A 20663-nucleotide genomic window follows, 5' to 3' on the forward strand; every position below is an offset into this window, starting at 1 on the left:
TTTCATAACAGTGTGAATTGAAAACAGAATGTGTCTGTCTTAGAACTCATATATCTGCAAAATGGGAGCCCCAGTCCAACATTCTTGCCTGTCATCTCCTCTTCCTTCACTGTTTCTCAGACCAAGCAAAATATTAAACCTCCATCATCTCTGCTATACACCAGCTCAGAACACAAGTACCTTGATTGAAAAGAATATTCCCTCAACGTGTTGATGGCTCTCATAACTGGAGGAATACTACCTAAAAGGAAAACTTAGCACATTGCTATTCTATATTCTAATGTAATACATGAAGAATGAGTAAAGAGTAGAATGTTTTTAAAAACTGGAAAGACATTAGCTGTTACAACAGCAAAGTATCCAATATAAAGCTTTGGAAAATATATTATCCCTCTTTCTAGTTCTTCTCTCATTTCCCCTCAGTATTCTGTTTCTCCCCACCTCCATCCTCTCTCCTTTTCTTTCACCTTGAACAACAGAAAAAATGCTGAAGAGGCATTTAAAATCAATCCATGCTGTCAAAACGTCTTGCATAAAAGAAACACAGTTTGCCCTGATCAGATATTGTCAATATTCCCACCTGGTGCATCATACATGTATAACCCAGCAAGCCTAAATCTTACAGCATTTAACAATGCACTACATGAGACAAGGACGACAAAAGGGGGCAGGAGAGAAAACCTTGGTATACACATGACAATGCACATCACTCTCCCTCGACATGTCAGGGATGATCAAATTATATAAAGAAGATGGGCTGATGTGTTTCAGATTTAAACTATGGCAGAAAGAGAAATAAAATTCAAGAAAACAAGGTAAGATAGTCAAGTCTAGATTATTATGGGTGGTGATTACTTCATCTCTTTCCTCTTATTTTCTTAGCCATTTTCTATTTCAGTGTTTCTACTATTCCAGAAGGGTAACAAAGCATCATCTTTGATGGGATTGGATGCCAAGCACTTGAAGCTACTGTTCCAGTTTCCAGATTTAGAAAACGTATCCTTTTTTTTTTCTCTGTCCCTCAAAAGTAAGGGAGAGGAGACTGAAGTGTCCAGTGGATTTAAAACGGGACAATCACCACATTATTTTCAATGACAATTGGTTTTATTTCCTAATGAAACTCATCATCTAAACAGAAAAAAATGTAAAATACTGGAGCAAAAATTAAGACCTGCCCTGGCAGTGAGTCCTGTGATGGCAGATAGCTGGTTGCATTAGGTTCCACTCAATGTGGCAGCAAGTTATTTGAAAGAGCAAGAAGAAGTGGCAGAAACAGACATTATTCCAAGAGCAGAATAGATATTTATTGACACCCGTCACTACATGTGCCCATAGATTTCCTCCAAAACTCTGGGTGTCTCTTAACAAACAAAGCCATATGAAGAAAGAAATGGGTCATTTTCTAAACATTTACTTTGATACAAGAAGGTGCTTATTTGTCATGTCAGCATCAAGCTAATAAATTGTAATATTCTAGTCTCTCTGTTATAAAGATACAGAATAGCCACCCTTGGGAAATATAAGTAACTGAAAACAATGTATTTCAAAAACAGAAAAGCAACCTGATGCAAAACAAAACAAAAAAGGAAAGAAGAGATATGCTCCCGAAGAATAGTGTTTAAAGGACAACAGGGTGAAGTTCTGTAATTTCGATGACCATTAGTCCAAGGAATAAAACAAAATGTAATTCAAACATTCTCCAAATGTTTGGACTATACTGCACAGAAATGAGAAGTGTTCAGGCTGACCAACTGTGGGCAGCTGAGGCAGGACTGAATGTCATAAGTACATCTGAATGTGGAGGTTTTCAAAAGACACATTGAAATAAAATGAGGCCACTGGGGCTGGCAGCAAATTGAATCCTTGCCAAAGGCTGAAAGAAACATTGCATAGCATTAAAAACATATGTCCTTGAAGAAGAAAGACTGACTGGCTCCTTAAAGTCGATTATATTTAAATATGTCGGATACAAATATTCTCATTACCTGATGGGATTCCCATCTTCCATAATCGATTCCCAACCTCCTTTCAGCTTGGCTTCTAAACACTTCCACATTATCCTTTGTGTGGCCCTGCACTATTTTCTTCCCAACTAAGAGATTTAGTTCCTCCTAGAAAAAAAGCAGTTATTTGATTATACTATCTTCCCCAGCAAGATTTTCTGTTAACAGATGCTATTCTATTTGTTACTTATTTTATATTCTTTCTTTTAAATTTTACATCAAGACTCTACAGCAAGCAACTTCCCTTTTCTACCTGGGATTATAATGTAGGCTGTCAAATGCGTGCTAAGTAGAGAATGGAGTGAAATCATCAAAAGTCCAATAGCGCATGATATTGCCTAATACAATGTGAGACAATGAAACGGGAAGATTCTGCTGTCACTGTTGTTGGTTGGCTGGTTGGTTAAAGGTATGGATAAGGACACAGAGACAAAAACACATGAAATGACTCCTTTAACATCATGAAACAAGCCAATTGAAGCAGAACTCAAATCAATGTCTCTCAATTGCCACGGAGCTTTCACTTATTTATTCTGTATGGTGTGATTCACTGTCCAAAGTTGGTAGATTATTCCTACCCTCTGGATATTTTATGAAAAATGTAACGGAAGAGACATCAGAAGGTCTTAACTTCCATTAGCAGATCAAAGTCCTAAAAGAAGGCAATCCAGCATAAAGGAGACAGAATGCTTTGAGGAGTCAAGGCAGCCTTCTAATTCCAGTTCTATCAGGTATGCCACCACGAGCTTCAGGCACCTGGGCTACTTCTCCGGCTTTTTATCACCTAAGCTATTAAAGTCTGTGGCATCTCTCACACATAGAATGTTCACATAGTTGACTGTTCATTGGCTTTGAAATAAAAGGCTAAATTCAAATAGCTGCATGTGCTCATTTTAGGGAGACAATATATGGTATAGTTTTAATACGATTTGTGCAGCAAATGATTTAGATACGGATATATGATCTCAATACACCATAACATATCGCGTACCGTTTTTGTTCTTTCCTCCACTTGAAGTCCCAACTTCTTACACAGCTACTTTACTCAAAAGGCAGCTTTAATGGCTTGATTTGTCTATGTGCGACCAGTGGCATACAGAATGTAGGATAGCTCATTATTCTTTTTGAGTCTTTTAAACCAGGAACTTCTTTGAACAAGTGAAAATGGAAATCTTGCATGGTGAGGTTGGGGTTATAGTGATTTCTTGCTGAAGAAAATGTGGGGGAGTGTGTTGGGATAGGGTGAAACACATCCCTTATCTAGAAAACACAGTTATTACTGAGGGATTCTTCAACTATTAGCAAAATGATGATTTTTTTTTTGGTCCCTTGCATCTTAATCTTATGTCTAAGTTGTTCATGTTTTAGCAGAGTACATTTAGCAAAAATAGCATGAGTATCAGAAACTGAGATACTAGCTGGAGTCAGAAATACTGTAAGTTTTGCAGAAAAAGAATAAGAAAAAAAAAAGAAAGAAAAGGAGGTGGGGTATATTTAGTACTACCACTCCCATGATTTGGGCATGCAATGAATTACTCTGAATATATAAAATAAAACCTACTTTTTCAGCAAAGAGAATTTTAATAATAATAATAGTAAAAACTACAACATGACCACTATATTATCAGTATAATTACCCAATTTTTAAATACTTAAAAGGAATCACTGGCTTGTTTTTTTTTTTTAATTTGCTATTATCATTACTTGAGATGTCACACTCATTGATTTCCCCTATATTATTACAATAGTACAGCCCTTCCTTAAATATGAGACTTCCCTTGAAAGGAGGATCCAATGGCAAGGTTCAGAATAAGAAAATAAACTACAACATGAAGCTCTGACTAATAGCCTATGCATGTAGAGTACTGGAAGATCTAAAAGGTATTTCCCTTATCTCCTTCAGATCAACTAAATTTCCAATAAATTGAAAACCTGTAATACAGAGATTCACATGCAAGACTAGTAAGTCTTCCAACATCTCCACTCTCATCAAGGTCAACACCTTCACACACAGAGAACTCGGTTGATCCTTCAGGATGTGCAATGATTCCTTTTTTCCCCTGGTAGTCCAGAGCCAGTTGATTCTTTTATTTTTGCCAACAATGGTTCCTTTTTGTTTCTCTCCCTCCAACTAGGAAGTGTATCACTGACAGTACAATTCACCTCTTCATGAAGAAGGCAAATGAGCATGTGCCAGATGGGCTGAGGGGATTACAACATGTTTCCTGCTCCGTTGGTGACTCAATGGAGCTGGTATGAGAACTTATCTCATTCAAGAAATCCGCTTCCCTTGGCAGCATTATGAGTCACAGCTCCTGGGAAGAAAGCTCACTTACCAACAGGATTAGAGCAGGGGTGGGGGGGTGAGAATTTCTTGGGCTGATTACAGTAAAGGTCATTCAGAAAGGCAATATAAGCGAAAACCACCAGGGAGGTACCAGCCACCAGTCACTTCTGAGATTTCCATGATCACTTAACAAGATAACACATTATCTCTTCCTATTTCCTCAAGGTCAGGCAGGATGTAAAATCACATTGATGGATTATTGATATGGATTTAAACATTTTTATAAAAGAACTGGTCAAACTTGGGGACAAAAGAAGATAGAAAAGAATTTTAATTCGCCCGGCCAATATAAACGTATTGAGCACCTACTTGGTCTCCATGTGCTAATCACGATTCCAAGGGCTTGGATAATAACAAGTGGACAAAGTTTAGCCCTTGACTTAAAATCAGTGAGGGAGGGGGTAAGTACGAAGGTAAAGGGAGTAGGAAACAGGAAGGAAGGGAAAATGGACAAAAAGTTGGAAGAGACAAGAAGAAAGGGGAGGAGAGGAAAGAGAGGAGTAAAGAAAGAGGTCCAGTCTACTAGCTGGAAATGGTAAGTGTTAGAAACAAAGGTAAAGCAGGATAGAGGGACAGTGAGCCCTTGCAGCATAGCTTTAGCTAAGATGGTCAAAAAAGCATATTATGAGCAAATAACATTCAAATGTATAACTAAAATAAAAACAGACTATAACCAGCATTTAAATGCACCTCATATTTAAGAAAAAATCAACATATTTAAAATCAGGATATTAAATGGCTCACTAAACCAAATGTAATATTCAAGTCAATGGTGGGTTAATATCCATCAGCCTGTAGACCAATGTATCCCAGTAGAATATCAGTCCTGGTTATATGATGACTGTTCCTCTATGAAGCCCCAAAGGGCCATTAAGTTTAGAACTTATCTCTACTTTCAGCACTGAGCTGTACTGTCCTAGTTACACCTTTCCTTTGGTGCTATTTTTGACTTCTAATACAATACTTTCAAGTGTTACAGAAAAACTCAAACACACTCAGAAAAGACGATCAGGATGCTAGGAGGGCTATACTTCATGTCATGTGAATATTAGTTGGAGATGTACATTGTGCAACTCTGGGGTCATAGGTGTCTGATCACTGACTTAACATTTCTGCAGGGCTCTCACATGGAACAGCAACTAAAGCGATGCTATCAAAACAATGGTCTAAGACATCCAAGGGTGTAACACGCGGAAAGCTTTTTAAAATTAATACTCCTTAAATTTCCTGCATTAGACTTAGAGAATCACTACATTATGCATTTTCTGTTTCAGTCAAGCAACTGAACCAAAGAAATATACAGAAACAAGAGACAGATTTTTGTTTTCCATACTAAATTTTTTTCCAGCCATCTGATAAGTCCAAACACATAAAAGTCTGCACGTACGTGATCCCTGCTCAGAGGCAAGCAAAGTTTCTCTGACCAGTAATTGTGACAATGAGAGAAGCCTCAAAAGATGAACTTTCTAATACCAAATGCATTTCACCTCCAATTTCAGACGATTCAGGTACATGATGGCTGAATTTAAATATTCAAATCCAATAAAAGTCTTCCCTATCCACATTCATGAAGCAACTCCAAAAAGTCTGAAGAAAACAGTGCTTCTTTTCTTGCATTTAACCAGTATGAGCAAAAACATTTTTTAAATGCCTCAATGGACTTTTACTCCTTAGGCTAATTTCACCAGGTGCTTAAACTTGGAAATGACAGCAATGCCTTTTCTTCTCCCAAAGACCATGAAAAGAGGACAGAAACAGCATTCTTGCTGGCTTAGGTGCCACGGCTATGAATATACACTGTTTTCATAAACACCAGAGCACATCTCCAGGTACAGTGCAAGCCTTGAGGACCTCAGATATATCCATATAACCTTCCATCACCAAGGTTTTATGATTCCATTAGACATCTAATTTTGCACAACGACAACAGGAAAAATATATTTAAGGAATACTATGTTCTTTTAAATTCATTCTGTGAATTTCCTAATATATGACTTGCATTGTAAGAGATCATCAGATCACCTACCTGAGGCATCACTTTGCAGGATCCCACAGAAACAGAGACTCATCACACACCACAGAAGTCTCATCCTGTTGACATAAGCATAATGGTGAGCTTAGGGGAGTACTTGAAATTATTAACTGCATAAATAGCAATAGCTTGTACACACGAATTCTGAGCACAAGACCAGGAACTTTTTTATGATATTAAGCATAATTATCAAGAACACAGGCTTTGCTTTGTTCTGCTATTCGTTTTTAACTTCCTTGATATATAAGATGAAGGAAGCTGAACAATTTTTAAATAATATAACAAATATTCTTTAGCTAGAAAGTACTGGACTCATGATAAGTCTGCAGGTATCAGTTAGCAAACATCCGTCTAAAGTTTTTCAACAGGAGATAATTCTCTGACAGAAAAATCTGACCTTGCTACTCTTCATAATTGTTTGGTCTGTTCCAAATTGGAACCATTTCATGATTCAGGTAATTTTCCATCTTAGTGATGAGTAAAAAGAGTAGAAATCCTTAATTCAGTTAGTCTGAATTCATATGAACGGAAAGGACAGACAAGTCTTGCCTGCTGCTCTCACTCTCCTCATCTCACTGAAAAAGACAAATAATGTGGCAGGCACACAATTCCATGAACTTTAACTTTTCTATTGATACACAGTTACAACTGCCAACTGCTAAGACTCACACTTTTGCATTTAGTTGTGTTATTTTGAAAGCAGAAGTCCTATAGGTTTAACAACTGTGTTGTTATTCTTTCTAGGGACATATGTGGTCAGTGATGATTTCTCTGTAGTGTAATAAGTAAAACCTGGAGGTGAGCAGGAAATGCAATGCTCTATATCTCTGCTTCCTGTCTTAAACATAGCAGCCATATATGGAGGCTTACAGAGGTCTTAGTAACATGCTCAGATCATATTTCTCTTAAATAACCCAAGTGAGATTTATAACCACATCAGGCTAACTACAAAGTCTATTATCCCAAACAGTCTGTGTCACAAATTTCATATCCACAGACCCATCAGCCAAAAACAACAAAAAAGCCAGAAATACATAAAATACATCCTGCACTCAAATAATGTCAATTAAAATAGGTCACCTTAAAAGTGCTACATTTAATCAAATGCTATTGTTGTTGCCCAAGCAATCAAATATATGTGGTCATACTAAAGGATATGAAAAGTTTTCAGAGTCTGTCACTTCACTTTTTCAGTATTTTCACATTTTAAAAGTGTGTACATTTGTAGAGCACCATGTGATGTTTTAAAACACAAATACATGAACAATAATCAATTGGAATAAATATATTTCCTCAAATATTTAACACTTAAAATGCATCTCCCTTGACCACACATCACCCAAATCTCTGGTTCGTGTCATGCTCCTTGCTTCAGAATGGCTATAAACAAACCACAGGTGAGCTGCTCTATTACAAACAAGGGTTTATGTCACATATTAAATGACTCCTTGTTTTCACTGCCACACTGTTCTCATTCACATACATTATTTCCTTCGTCATTCATTCATGTATTCATAAAGCACCCACTGAACATTTTCTGTTTATGAGTGACAGAGATGTAACTGCAGGGGCCTATGTTAAGAAGATGCAGGACCTTCACTAAAGCGCTTCTCTTCAGTAGGGATTAAATCCTATGCACACCTCTTTACAGTCACCAACTATGTATAAGGTATACACAAGGAGGGAAGCTTAGGAGATGTGATCGTTAATCTGACAGCAGTTCTGGGACTGGGCAAAGTCTAGCAGGGACTTACATGTGTATAGAGAAAATAATGGCAATCCAAAGCAAAAAGTGGTGAAAATAGAGAACAACAGATAAGCATTACTGTGAAGAATAGCAAAGGCAAGAGCTTACTCCAGGCAAGCTATCAAAGCAGACAAAAGGAAAGTGGTGAGTTTTGAATTGAACAAGAACTGATTTAGATGTTTACAATGGAAATTGGGTAAAAGAAATCTTTGATGGAGAACAGTGTTCAAAGATAATGATAGGAAGGAACACAGATAGGAAATTGACTATAAATAATTCAGTCTTGCTCAAGCACAGAATATTACAACTGCAGAAGATTTAGTTGGAAAGAAAAGTGTTGGGATCAGACTATGGCAAGGCACTGATTAACCATCTAAGCATTTGTAGTTTAGCTTAAATACCAAATAGCGAAACACTGGAGTTTTCTTATTTTTGTGACGATATAACTATCAAGGAATGGCTTTTTGAAATCACTTTACCACACAAAATAGATGCGTTGCCAGTAAATTCTGTCTTGAAGATGTTTTAGCTCCCAAGACTGCCATGACAATTATTGCTATCCCTCTGACTTTGTGTCTTACGCAAACTTGATCAGCATGCTACCTATGTCTTCATCTAAGTCATTAATAAAATAATTAATAATCCTGCATTAATCCTTGTCATCAAGAGTAATGAGAGAATTCACTGCAATTCAATACAAAGAAATTTTAGCTTCAGTACTCCTCTATATCGAAGCACTCAGGCCACCCAACTTGATTTGGCTATTAAAAAACACATGCACACACGCAGCTCTAGATTTTCCCAATTTGCCTGTTTATGAGCTGTTGAAATCCTAAGGCAACACTTCGAAGACATTCTAATTAGTGTGATTGAGGACTTTAATTAATATTCCTCAAAGTAACTGGATTATGCCAGAGGCAGTCAAGAGTCAGGTCACCCAGGTAGAGCTAATCTGAAGATGACCTATGTGCAAATACAGGTCCAGGTTCATTCTTACCCCGTGATGGATTAGAATAAAGCACACTGAAAAGAAAGTGAGATGGTGCAGGCTGTTTTTGGCAAAATGAAGATCCCAAGTTTAGCAGGAGGCAGTTAGCAGGTCTGAAAACGCACCAAGATTTCTAGATCATTTATTATCATCTTGTACCCAAACCTACAATTGTATTACTGTAAATATTAACACATTCTGCGTCCCTTTTTCTTAGCTTAACTGGACGCTGGCCAGAGATGTAGAAACAGCCAGAAAGCAAAGGAACACACTGACTAATGCATGACCTCCCAGTTTCTGAATTACAGTTTAGGTGATGGTATCTAACAGACACTGCACTTGCATCAGATGACTGGAAACTGCATAAAATAAATTTCCAGTCAGCCTTTACAGCACTATTTTTTCTATTTGCCGTATAATCATTTTCATATCTCTCCCCTTATGTATTGGTATTTTCTCTTGTATGTACCACCACTGTTTTGCAAATATCTATTTGGATGCCAATATCATCTTGCAAATATTTTTTATGTATTAAATTCTATGTAATTAATTAACAACAATGTTAAGGATAAATATGACCGTGCATCCAAAATGCGGATGTCTAACTCTGAGACTCAAGCTTTCTATTCTCTGGATTGCCCACTTGATTATCTCCAACATCTCCTTATTTTGAGTCACGGTGACCACTGCATTCTCTCAAGGGACCAGGAAGTGACAGACCGCAGCAGGGTATGCTGCCCAAATACAGAATCTCCATTTGCACAGCCATGTTCTTCACATCAGCATTTCAACAGGTCACAAAACTTTTTTTCCACCTCAGTTCCTCAGTTCCACACTGAGCTCCACTGATAGCGACTCCATCAAGCTGATCAGCCAACCTGAGGCTTTTAACAGGTCTTGCTTTAAGTTGGATAACCTTGCTACAACAGTGAAGTTATTACCTCTTCTTTGTTACTGCTTCATTTCTGCCACAATCACATATGTCCTTTCCTATGACTGATCCACTGAAAACTGGGCTGAGTACACCTTGACACAAACTCTCACCAACAACATACACGAGGGAACAGCCTGCTGCCAAATCCCTCCCTAGCTTCCCGGTACCACCAGATTCCTCCATTTCCATTTTCCAAATAGCAAGATATTTCAGGAGATCTTGCCTGTGTGTTGCTTTCAGACCAGTTAGTAAGCAAGTCTTAGAAGAATATGGCACTCTTCCATTTAACAAATAACGATGTGATGTTTAAGTCAGGAAGGTTTTAAAAATTCTTCATCTTGTGCTTTTTGAATCATAAGATGATCCTTCTGCTTATCTTTATCTTACTACTGCTCCTTTCTTTTTCTAGATATTTTAGGTTGGGGTGAGGGAGATAGGAAAGAAAACCTTACCAACTGAGCACAGTCAAGATGGTTGGCTACTGATTACAGAAGTAAAGGGCCAACATGCAATCTCTAAAAACAGATATTACGTGACAGATGTGGACTGATATCACAAAACTAGTAACTGCCAAACCCAAACTTAAATGAAATGGACAATCTGAATAGTCCCATGACTCTTCAAGAAACTGAAATAAATTCACCTCTAGAGCCTACAGAAGGGGCACAGACTTACTGACACCTTGGATATGGCCTCATAAAACCCTAAACAAGGATTCACAAGGTCACACTGTCCTTGAACTTCTGACCCAGAAAATGTCTTTGTTGTTGTTGTTGAGATTTATCTTATTATTATTGAAAAGCAAAATTATAGAGAGAAAGAGAGAGAGATTTTCCATCTGCTGGTTGACTCCTCAAATCGCTGCAATGATCAAAACAAAGCTGATCCAAAACCAGATGCCAGGAGCTTTTTATGGGTCTACCATGTGGATTCCATACATGCAGGGATCCTGGAATTGGACCATCCTGCACTGCTTTTCCAGTTCAGTAACATGCAGCTAGATTGGAAGCGGAGCAGCCTGGACTAAAACCTATGTCCCTCTGGGATTCCAGAAGCACAACAGATTGAAGCTTAGCCTACTATGCCATGGCACTGGCCCCCAAAGTGCTAGTTTTTATACAACCAAATTGTGGGTAGTTTGCTTCAATCCTAAGAGAAACTAATACATGAAGTACACCATATGCACGAATTGAGAAACTCAACATAGGAGAAATGTCAAACCTCCATGATTGACCTACAGTGTTAGTTAACTCATATTTTAAAAAGTCAGCAAGACATTTTTGATGCAGAAAAAAACAATTGCTGAATTTACATGCAAAAAGGTCTAAATGTTGAGAACAATTTTTAACCACAAATTTATTTTAAAGTTATGGCAGACAGCTTACCCAAAAGGACTGCCGAAAGCAAATACACATGGCTAGATGTTCAATTTATTATTCATTAGTAAACTATACAACAAAACCATGACATGCCATACAGAATGGTTGAAAGTTTAAAAAAACATGTTGGCAATGACAAGCGCTGTCAAACATGCAAAGCAATAAGGATTTTCATATTAGATCAATGCAGAATGGTGCAATGTCTCTGGGAAAAAAAAATGGTGGATTCTTTCAAGTCCAGCATAGTGTTAGCATAATTGTGTAACTCAGCCGTTTTATTGCTAGGTATCTTATTCAAGAGAAACAAAAGCTTTTAAATTAACTGGAAATGTTGTACTTAGAAATTTACAGCAGCTTTCTTGATTCATCGGTCTCGAAAGAAATGCCATTCAACAAGTGAACTGATCAGCCAACGACTACATACAAGAAAACTGAATATTATTTCACAATGTTAAACAAAAATCCTTATATACTATGCACTACTATAACTATATGGATGAATCTCAAAGTTTTCCATCAAATGATAGACGCCAGTTTTGAAAGGTTGTCTTCTAGTAGCCAGTGTGGTGGTGCAACAGGTTAAACTCACTACCCGGTAGCATCTCATATAGGAATGCTGGCTCAGGATCTGGCTGCTCTATTTCTCATCTGATTCTACTGATACATTTTGGAAAAGCAGCAGTTATGTACCCCACCATTCACTCAGTTCCTGGCCCCTGGCTTCAGGATGGCCAAGCCCCGGCTGCTTTAGACACTGCAGAGTGAACTAGCAGATGGAATACCTCTCACTTCCTCTGCTCTCCCTCATTTTCTCTCGTTTTGTTCATCAAATAAACAGATCTTCAAGAAAAATAGATTACGTTCTGCATGTGTGATTCCACTAAAGGAAAATCCTTAAAAATATGTAACTGGAGTGAGAGTAAGAACAAAACCTGGCATTAAGGACGATGGTGAACAGAACTGCAAAAGAATCTGTCTAGAAAGATGGAAAGGCTTAATATCTGAGGCAACACAGTGGCTCAGCAGGCTGATTCTCCACCTTGCACCACTGGCATCCGATTATGGCTGCTGGTTTGTGTTCTGGCTGCTCCACTTCCAATCCTGCTCCTTATTTATGGCCTGGGTGGACAGAGAGGTTAGCTCAGGTACACGTGCCCATGAACCCATATGAGAGACAAGGAAGAAGCTCTTGGCTCCCACCTTCACATCAGCTCACCTCCAGCTATTGTAGCCATTTGGAGAATGAGCCAGCTGATGGAAGATACATCTCTCCTCTCTATAAGTCTGCCTCTCAAATAAAAAGCTAATACATTTAAGAGAGAAAGATTTTTAGTATGATTGTGGTCACTGTTATGTAATTTAATGCATGGTTCAAATTCATAGAGCAATACTGTGAAATAAGTCTTTCATTATCAGTTAATTAAAAATGCCAAAATATATTCTAAAGTGACACATTTCCCTAATAAAGATTTTTAGATCAACAAAGAATTTGTGAACTCTTTTAGACAGCTTAAACAAATAAAAACCATTTTAACCTGAATATTGTATCTATTTTCAACACCCAACTTTGAAATGACTTTGAAATGACGTGATCCTGTAGTTAAGTAAAGAATGTTCCAGAAAAGTCTAGCCAGTAGAGGCAAAAAGAGAGATCAATGAACTGCCCTTTCAGCTTACCAAACCAACATTGCTAACCTTTGTAGGTATAACAGCAGAGTCAAAGTTCACACCAGGCAACATTACCACACTGCTCTTATAAACTGCCTTCTCCTTTCTTACTAAGTAGCTTCAAAGTGCTTGGAAATCTGAGAGGATATGTATAACATAATGTGCCACCTGCTGGCCTTAGAAGTTTGGAATAGAATGACGGAGTAGATTGATTTCCTTTTGTCCTTCAGTATTTTGAATAGCAATGTGCACCACAGCGTGAGGAAAGAAATATCATGAAGTTCTGAGCCTCACAAGAGAACTAGAACTGGGTTTGCAGTGACAGGAAGGTGAAAGAGCAATTCTAAAAGAGCACTGACCTCCAGCGTTCTTGAGCTAACCGTGTGATTTCAGACAGCCTGAGAATAGAAGTGACAGCTACCCACATTAACATGTAAGGTAAGCCCCCTCTCCTTGTCTTCCAGACTAATTTAAGACAAATGTGCTACATGTCTATGGATACTTATGAATGAAATCAGGAACAACAATCCATTGCAGTCTCTCGAGTGGAAATGCTGGTCATTATGTCTTCTCTATTTAGGGACACTCAAAGATGTGGCATGTCTGAGACCAACACTGGCCTAATCGTTTGATGAGAGGAATGTAATCCATAATCCCTTAGCACCCTCCAGGGTATACACTGGCTCAGCAAATGCCAGTTACCATCAGCTTTGAAAAAAATGGGATAATAAAGGTGAGTCCTTTGAAGACCTGTAGAGCCAGATAATGTGAACAAAGCAACTTGTTTCAGGTTGACCACTGGCTATTGTTTAAGATTTTAACACTCTGCTTTTTGAGTGTTCCAAATCCATGCTCAATACTATTTCCAAAATATTTCAAAGAGGATAATCACAGTTAAATTCGGTCCTACAAATTAGAACAGGGCCCACAGCGACAGCCTAGTGGCTAAATCCTTGCCTTGCATGTACCAGGACTGCATGTGGGTGCATGTTCGAGTGCCAGCTGCTTCACTTCCCATCTGGCTCCCTGCACGTAGCCTAGAAAGTATAGAGGATGTTCCAAAGCCTTGGTGCCCTGGACCCCGGGGAAGCTCCTGGCTTCTGGGTTCATGTCAGCTTAGCTCCAGGCATTGCAGCCACTTTGGGAGTGAACTAGTGAGTGGAAGATCTTCCTCTCTGTCTTTCCTTCTCTCTCTGTACATCTGCCTTTCCAATAAAAAAATACATAAATAAATCTTTCCAAAAAAATAAAAATAAATAATTAGAAGAAAAGCCAAGGTTGTCATGATAAGTCCTATAATAAAATGGAAAATTGCCAAATTATTATCCAGTAGATTTCTTTTCTGCTGGCCTCAAATTCTGGTTTTTAAAACAGAAGTTTAAAATCCCTGTCCTATTCATCTGGCAGAGTGAATGCAGAGGATCAGATGCTGCAATGGATAACATATGGAAAGAAATGTTAGAATTACAAAGAGCGACACCAATATAAAGTATCATTAAAACTGGTACTTAATGTGAAATGAGCTTCACTTCTTTTTCCTGTATTTTGTTACATTTAGAATAAGTTCAAAGAGTAGAAATACTAAAGGCTATGTGGAATATTTCACAAGTTATATGATTTAAATCAGAACACAGAATAACTCTGGGGACAATGACAAGGAAGGGCAAGACCTCGATTCCTAGGGTCTGGTATTCAATGGTGAGGTGCTGGCTATTGGCAATGCAACTGTTAAAAAATCAGCAAGATGCACATTCAATACTGATGCACTTTGCTACTATGTCAAATTTTGCTTTTGTGAAGGTAAAGAGTGTTTAGAGCAGCAGAAAATGGTAATAGAAAGATAGAGATTACACATGTACAAACACACGCACACAATGGCTCACCAAAAAGTACAGGAAAATGTAAACTATGAAAAAAAGCAACATGAATACACAAATTTTTGCAAAAAAATGAGCATCATTTCAATATCCATTTTCTCACAGACTTTTGAAGTAGCCTGCGTATACGTGTGTATATCATACAAATCTATCATATATAACAAAGAATTTGGCAAATGTATTTATAGAAGAAATAAACATGCCATATTCACCTCTAAAATTTTAAATCAAGAAGCTGACAGATTGCATACATTGTGACTGGGAATCACCTAGGAACTTCATGGCTGGAGAGGTACAAAGTTCTGATGAGAAGATCTAATATTTCATCTAATTCGTTCAGCAATTATTCACCAAACTCTATCCACAGATTGAAGGAGGAGGTGGGAAGGAAATTGCTCTCATGAAGTTCGCCCACAGCCCAGAGAACAACACAGCAGCAAAGGCATTTACAACACGTGAGGGTGGAAAGGAGAAGGCAATTGAACCCGGTAATATGATGCCATTAGAAGTTCAAGCGCAAATAAGCACCACAGACACAAAACTGTCAGATTACCTTATGGACTATGATCCAATCACCCGAGCTTGGGAAATCAATTACTTTTCCCAGCATACAAATGCATCTCAGCCACCTGAGGCTTTCTCTTATTAAATCTGATGTAGCAACTTGGGCACTAACAATTTCTCTAATTTAAAGAGATGGCTTAAAGATCACGTTCCTGTTTGACATCCTCCAAAGAAAGGCACCTTCTGGACACTGTTAAAAATGCCACAAGTAACAAAATCTTGACCAAGCTGTCATACATTTTCTACAGGGTCTGACTGGGCTAGTTCCTGTGTCTAAAGCATCAATTTCTGTTCAATTCATGGAACATGTATCGAGTCCCTGTCTCACAAACCTTAATCCAAACTGTGTAGTATATCAAAATAAACACTATTTTTTTTTTGGTTTGTTTTAGAATCAAGAATTTCAGATTTTTGCAGCCAATTTTTTATGTATATAAAGGGAAAAGGAAAAAGAAAAATTCAGTGGTATATCTATGTGGTGTTGACACCATTACTTGGCACGCATCTCCAAGCACACACAGTATTATTTAGCAAGACTAAAGGCTGCCCTAAAATGGTAGCCTCCTCCAAGGATTGGACCAAACAGATGTCATTTTGTGTTTCGTGACTTCCATCAAGATCCACTGCCCAAGAAATGAACCTGTCTTCAAGAATTAGCTTGAAAGGACAGAAGCTACCCTTGGTCTCACGGCACATTTTTTCACAGAATACTTCCTTATCTATCCCCTAAATCCCCACCAAGAAATCTGTCGGAAGGCTGATTAGCTTGCCAGAGATCATTCATCAGATTGGGGCCTCTCTGCCCCTCCGGCAAGGGGGCTGGAAGCCTCAGGCAGGTCACTGCTACTCAGACCCCGCAGTACCCAAAGGCACCTCATTCTCACACAGGGAAACTTGTCTTATGAGGAGGCTGGTTCTTAGTTCTGACTCTGGCATTACATAGCTCAGTGACTTGGGCCATGCCCTTTATGGTTGTTTGAATCAGTTTTCATAAATAGGGCTTTTCTTTGCTTTTTATCAGGAAAAGTTATGGTCAAGGCTGGCATTGCAACAGAGCATATTTGGGCACCAGTGCATGCCCTGAATGCTCCAGTTTTGATTCAGCGCCCTAGTAATACACTGAATGAAATAACAGAAGATGGCCAAAATGCTTCTGCCCCTGCCACCCACGAGGAAGACGTGGATGAAACTCCTGGCTCCTGGCTTCCACCTGGCCCAGCACTGGCTATGGAAGCCATCTGCGAGTGAACCAGAGGACAGTGAATCTCTCTGTCTCTTCCTCTGCTTCTGCAATTCTGACTTCCAAAATAAAATGAAATAAATATTTTACAGAGGTCAAGAATCACATTAGAGCTTTCTCAAATCAATATATATCAAGCCACACTGTCCTATCTGTATGAAATTGTTTACTCCAGTATTTTTTTCCCTCTTCAGGCATTCTTGGTCTATTGGAGAACATGGACTCCTCTTCATTCCCACTGTCAATCTTGTCTCTGGAATGCAAAGACAATATTCCAGTTCTTTCTAACAATTAACACAGGCAAAAAAAAAAAAAAACCAAGCAACAAGTGAACAAAAAGGCTAGGTACACATAAATATCATGTCTCTGTAACTAAAGTGTTAAAGAAAATCTCCTTATGAACTAACACTGAGGGGGTCTGTGTGAGACTGTGTCACTGTTGAGGAAATTCTATGGCTTCTTTCACTAATTTTTGGGCACCCAGATCATCCTGACAGATGGCAATGTGTACCCACCCATCTCAGTCTGAGCTATGACCTTATCCGGATCACTCTGGATGGGGGGCGGGAAGGAGGGCCTAGTGTTCTCTGCCCACTGTTCTTTTCATGTAAATTGGAGACTTGGTGACTTTATTGCAATAATGGAAGACCATGCATTTCCCCTTTCATCAGGAATTTTATAGTGCTTTTATCTGCTGATCCATAAACCACAACACACAAGAGACCCTGTTTTCAACAAGTTTGCCTTATCTTTGCCATACAGCTTCTTACAGAGAAAAAAAAAAGATCCTCTCACAGAGAGGTACTCAAGCAGTGCTTAATATGAGATTTTAAAATGATTTGACAAGTAAAGTGAACAGGAACGTCGAAAACCATAACAAAAAAAGAAAACCACCAACAAGAATGGAGGGGGGGATGTAGCTTTGTGACTTCCACAAGCCAATCAGAGTGTTTTTCCCAGCGTTAAGCCATTTAGTAGTAAGAGCACCTATCATGTGAGCCCCTGTGCTCACTGCTAAAGAATGACGCAAATTTTAGCATGCCCCAGTCAATCAGGAACTCCCGAACAATGGGAAGAGCTGATTCTCTTGGGTAAACATCCCAATTCCTGACTCTACTTCACAGGTCCCCGGGGATACTGAACAAGGTAACGGATCTGTTCATAACTTATTTTTCCCAATAGCCAAATGGGGAGAATAAAAGCAACTACTTCACATGCCTACTGGGAGCACTGTTCGAGTTCGTGTATAGAAAATACCTAAAAGAGTATTTGTTATGATTATTCCTTTAACAGTATGATGCATTTTAGCTGTGCTTGTTCATGCTATTATTAAGTGTACAGATCTATCCAAGCAAACTGTTGGCATATCCTGAGGAAGAACAGCTTGCACTGGAACGCAGTGGGACAGCTTGGGAGTTGGGACACCGTGTGGGAGTTTGTACCTTGGGGTGAGGGAGTGGGGAGGGTCCTTGGAGGCAGTGTTACACTTGCACTCTGAAGACAGGTACCACTCAAAAGTAAACAAACAAAAAACAAACAAAAAACATGCACAGCAAAGAAAGGCATTTAGGACAAAATTAAAACAGTTAAGAATATTGTTCACGACTGGACAAACAGAAAAGAAAATGCATACAAAGCAAGATGAAGGTTTCCCTTCAAGTATGAAATACTGAAAACTACGCAACACGCATTTTTGAGGGGGTCCATCATTTCAAGGACACACACTCCTTGGAGCTGCTAATGGCATCAACGCCTGGCTACCGCATTCCACACTGCATAGCAATGTTAGTGATTGCTGGAGTACAGCACATTACCCAAGCAATGGGGCAAGAAAAAGTATGTTCAGTTACAACAAGAGTGACAGTTCAAGAATAGAAACTTCTTCTAATAATACAAAAACAATCTTTTTAACTTTTTGTTGGATTCAAATATTTTCTTCAAACCCCTCTAAACTTTCAGGACTCTGGCACCTGATATTCATCCAATTTTAGGGGGAAAAAAAGTAGCAATTTTCCCAAGCTTCTACATGGAATAAATGAGGAAACCTGTGTTCAAACTCCTACATGTATATACCAAATTCGATGACCTCCTCACACTGCTCACCCTTCCTGTTCCGGTTGTGTTAGACACAGCGAGGCATTTAGACATGATTTTCTACTGGAATTCAAACGTCTATCTTCCATTTAGCACACCCCCTCAGCACCTGTCATGTCCTAAAGAAAATCCCACGTTGTTGCACACTATTGATCTGTAGCTGTCTCCAACAAAAGGACTTGAATCCCTGCCGTGGTCCTGGGAATTTTAAATAAGAAGTCAATGAGAGATGCTGGCAAGCGGTTCTGTAATTGTCTAGGGGTGGATACAACCTTGGCAGAATAATAATCATATCAATATGCTGGCTACATGAAAGATCCTGCAATGAATTACAACAGGGCACTTCAACTCCAAAGCTTAGCGTGGCTTATCTGCATAATTAATCTCATTCCACAGTAACCCCACAGGGTCAGCAACAACGGCAATCTGCAGCTAAAATTAATGTCTTATTATTTCAGTACCCTCTGGTGTTTCTTCAGATTCAGGAAAATAATATCAGATGTAGCAGCTCTGTTGAAACAACCAGGGTTTTAAAGGGTCACCAAGCTACCAAGAAATCCTCACAGTTCGAGCATAAATTCAATCTATAACCCTAAGAAATATATCCACTAAATGCAAACCATTGGATATTTTTAAATTTTACTCTTAAATTAGCTTGGATTTTCCAAGGGTCACATATTGATCTTTAGGGATTTACAGAATGATTCAGAGAAGTTATGATTCGGTGGCTCATCTTTGTTTTAGTGAAACATTTGCATATAAATATTGGGCAAAATATAAAGCTGAAAATTTATATTTGTATACATGACTTCCAAGTCATGTAAAAATATCAGTGACATTACTTAGGAATAACTGGCAGCACTCCTCAAACTGAACTGACTTTAGGCATCCATGTTTGGCAAAAATGGTAAAGCTTTAGGATCAGTTAGGCACAGTTGAGAAATGCTGACTGACATTGTTTCAGTTAAAGGGGTATTGCAACACTACAAGGTACCCAGTTAGAGACCAAGCTTTGAGAAACTTTTGCAAATTCTCACACATGCTAAATTACTCCTACTTCAGGTAATTTTTAAATTGAGATTTATTTTTGTTTATCTTTAAAGGTAAAGTGTGAGAAAGAGAGAGAGAAATAGAGTAACCTTCCCCTCAGTGGTTCCCTTTCCCAAATGGCCATAATGACAGGAGCTATGTGAGGCCAAATACAGGGGCCTGGAGCTTCCTCTGGATTTTGTACATGCCTACAGGGCCCCAAGGACTTGGGACATCCTCCTCTGGTTTCCCAGGAACTATATCAGGAAGACAAATTAGAAGCCAAGCTACCAGGTCTTAAAATAGCACATATATGGAATGGCAATGGTACAAGCAACAGCTTAACTTGCTATGCCATTACACCTGTCCAAGTCAAGGTAGTTTTACATTAAAAATCATGAATCTTCATTGGGGAAAAAGTGGGAATTCAAATTTTCTTCATAATTTACCAAAGCACTTCTGTAGAACTCAATGGAGGAACGATGGCATAACAAATTACTAAAAATGAGACGTGCCACTATGCTGGTGGACTAAAATACGATAAAGTGAGTCTCCCAAAGTATGGTTGATCGGTGGTGATTGTATGTTCACTTATTCAGCTACTTTGGATATTTAAACATGTTTCCTATATCAGTACATAAGACACTAGAAAGTCAGAAAAAAGGGGAAAGTTTTGTTCACTTCAATCATATAAGGACACACAGGAGGGGATCTGGAAAACATCCTTTTCACATATATGACTTTACTGTAATCCGGAAAAA

The 20663-nt window shown here is 38.6% G+C and overlaps 1 protein-coding gene across 3 annotated transcripts in view; it reads right to left on the reverse strand.

The window, feature by feature from the left end:
• The window catches only part of LOC121171274 (interleukin 1 receptor accessory protein), a 128462-nt gene that overhangs the window by 83178 nt on the left and 24621 nt on the right, over positions 1-20663 (reverse strand). For 2 of the 3 annotated variants that reach the window (XM_041002908.1, XM_041002907.1), the window contains exon 2: positions 6377-6441. In XM_041002908.1, coding sequence (XP_040858842.1) covers positions 6377-6440 — 64 coding nt within the window. In that variant the 5' untranslated portion in view covers position 6441. Of the gene's footprint in view, positions 1-6376; positions 6479-20663 lie in introns of those variants that run through there. The other variant, XM_041002909.1, reaches the window with a different exon arrangement.

Source organism: Ochotona curzoniae, unplaced genomic scaffold, assembly GCF_017591425.1.
Source record: "Ochotona curzoniae isolate NIBS_2020 unplaced genomic scaffold, NIBS_Ocur_1.0 scaffold_2587, whole genome shotgun sequence".
In the NCBI taxonomy this organism is placed as follows: domain Eukaryota; kingdom Metazoa; phylum Chordata; class Mammalia; order Lagomorpha; family Ochotonidae; genus Ochotona; species Ochotona curzoniae.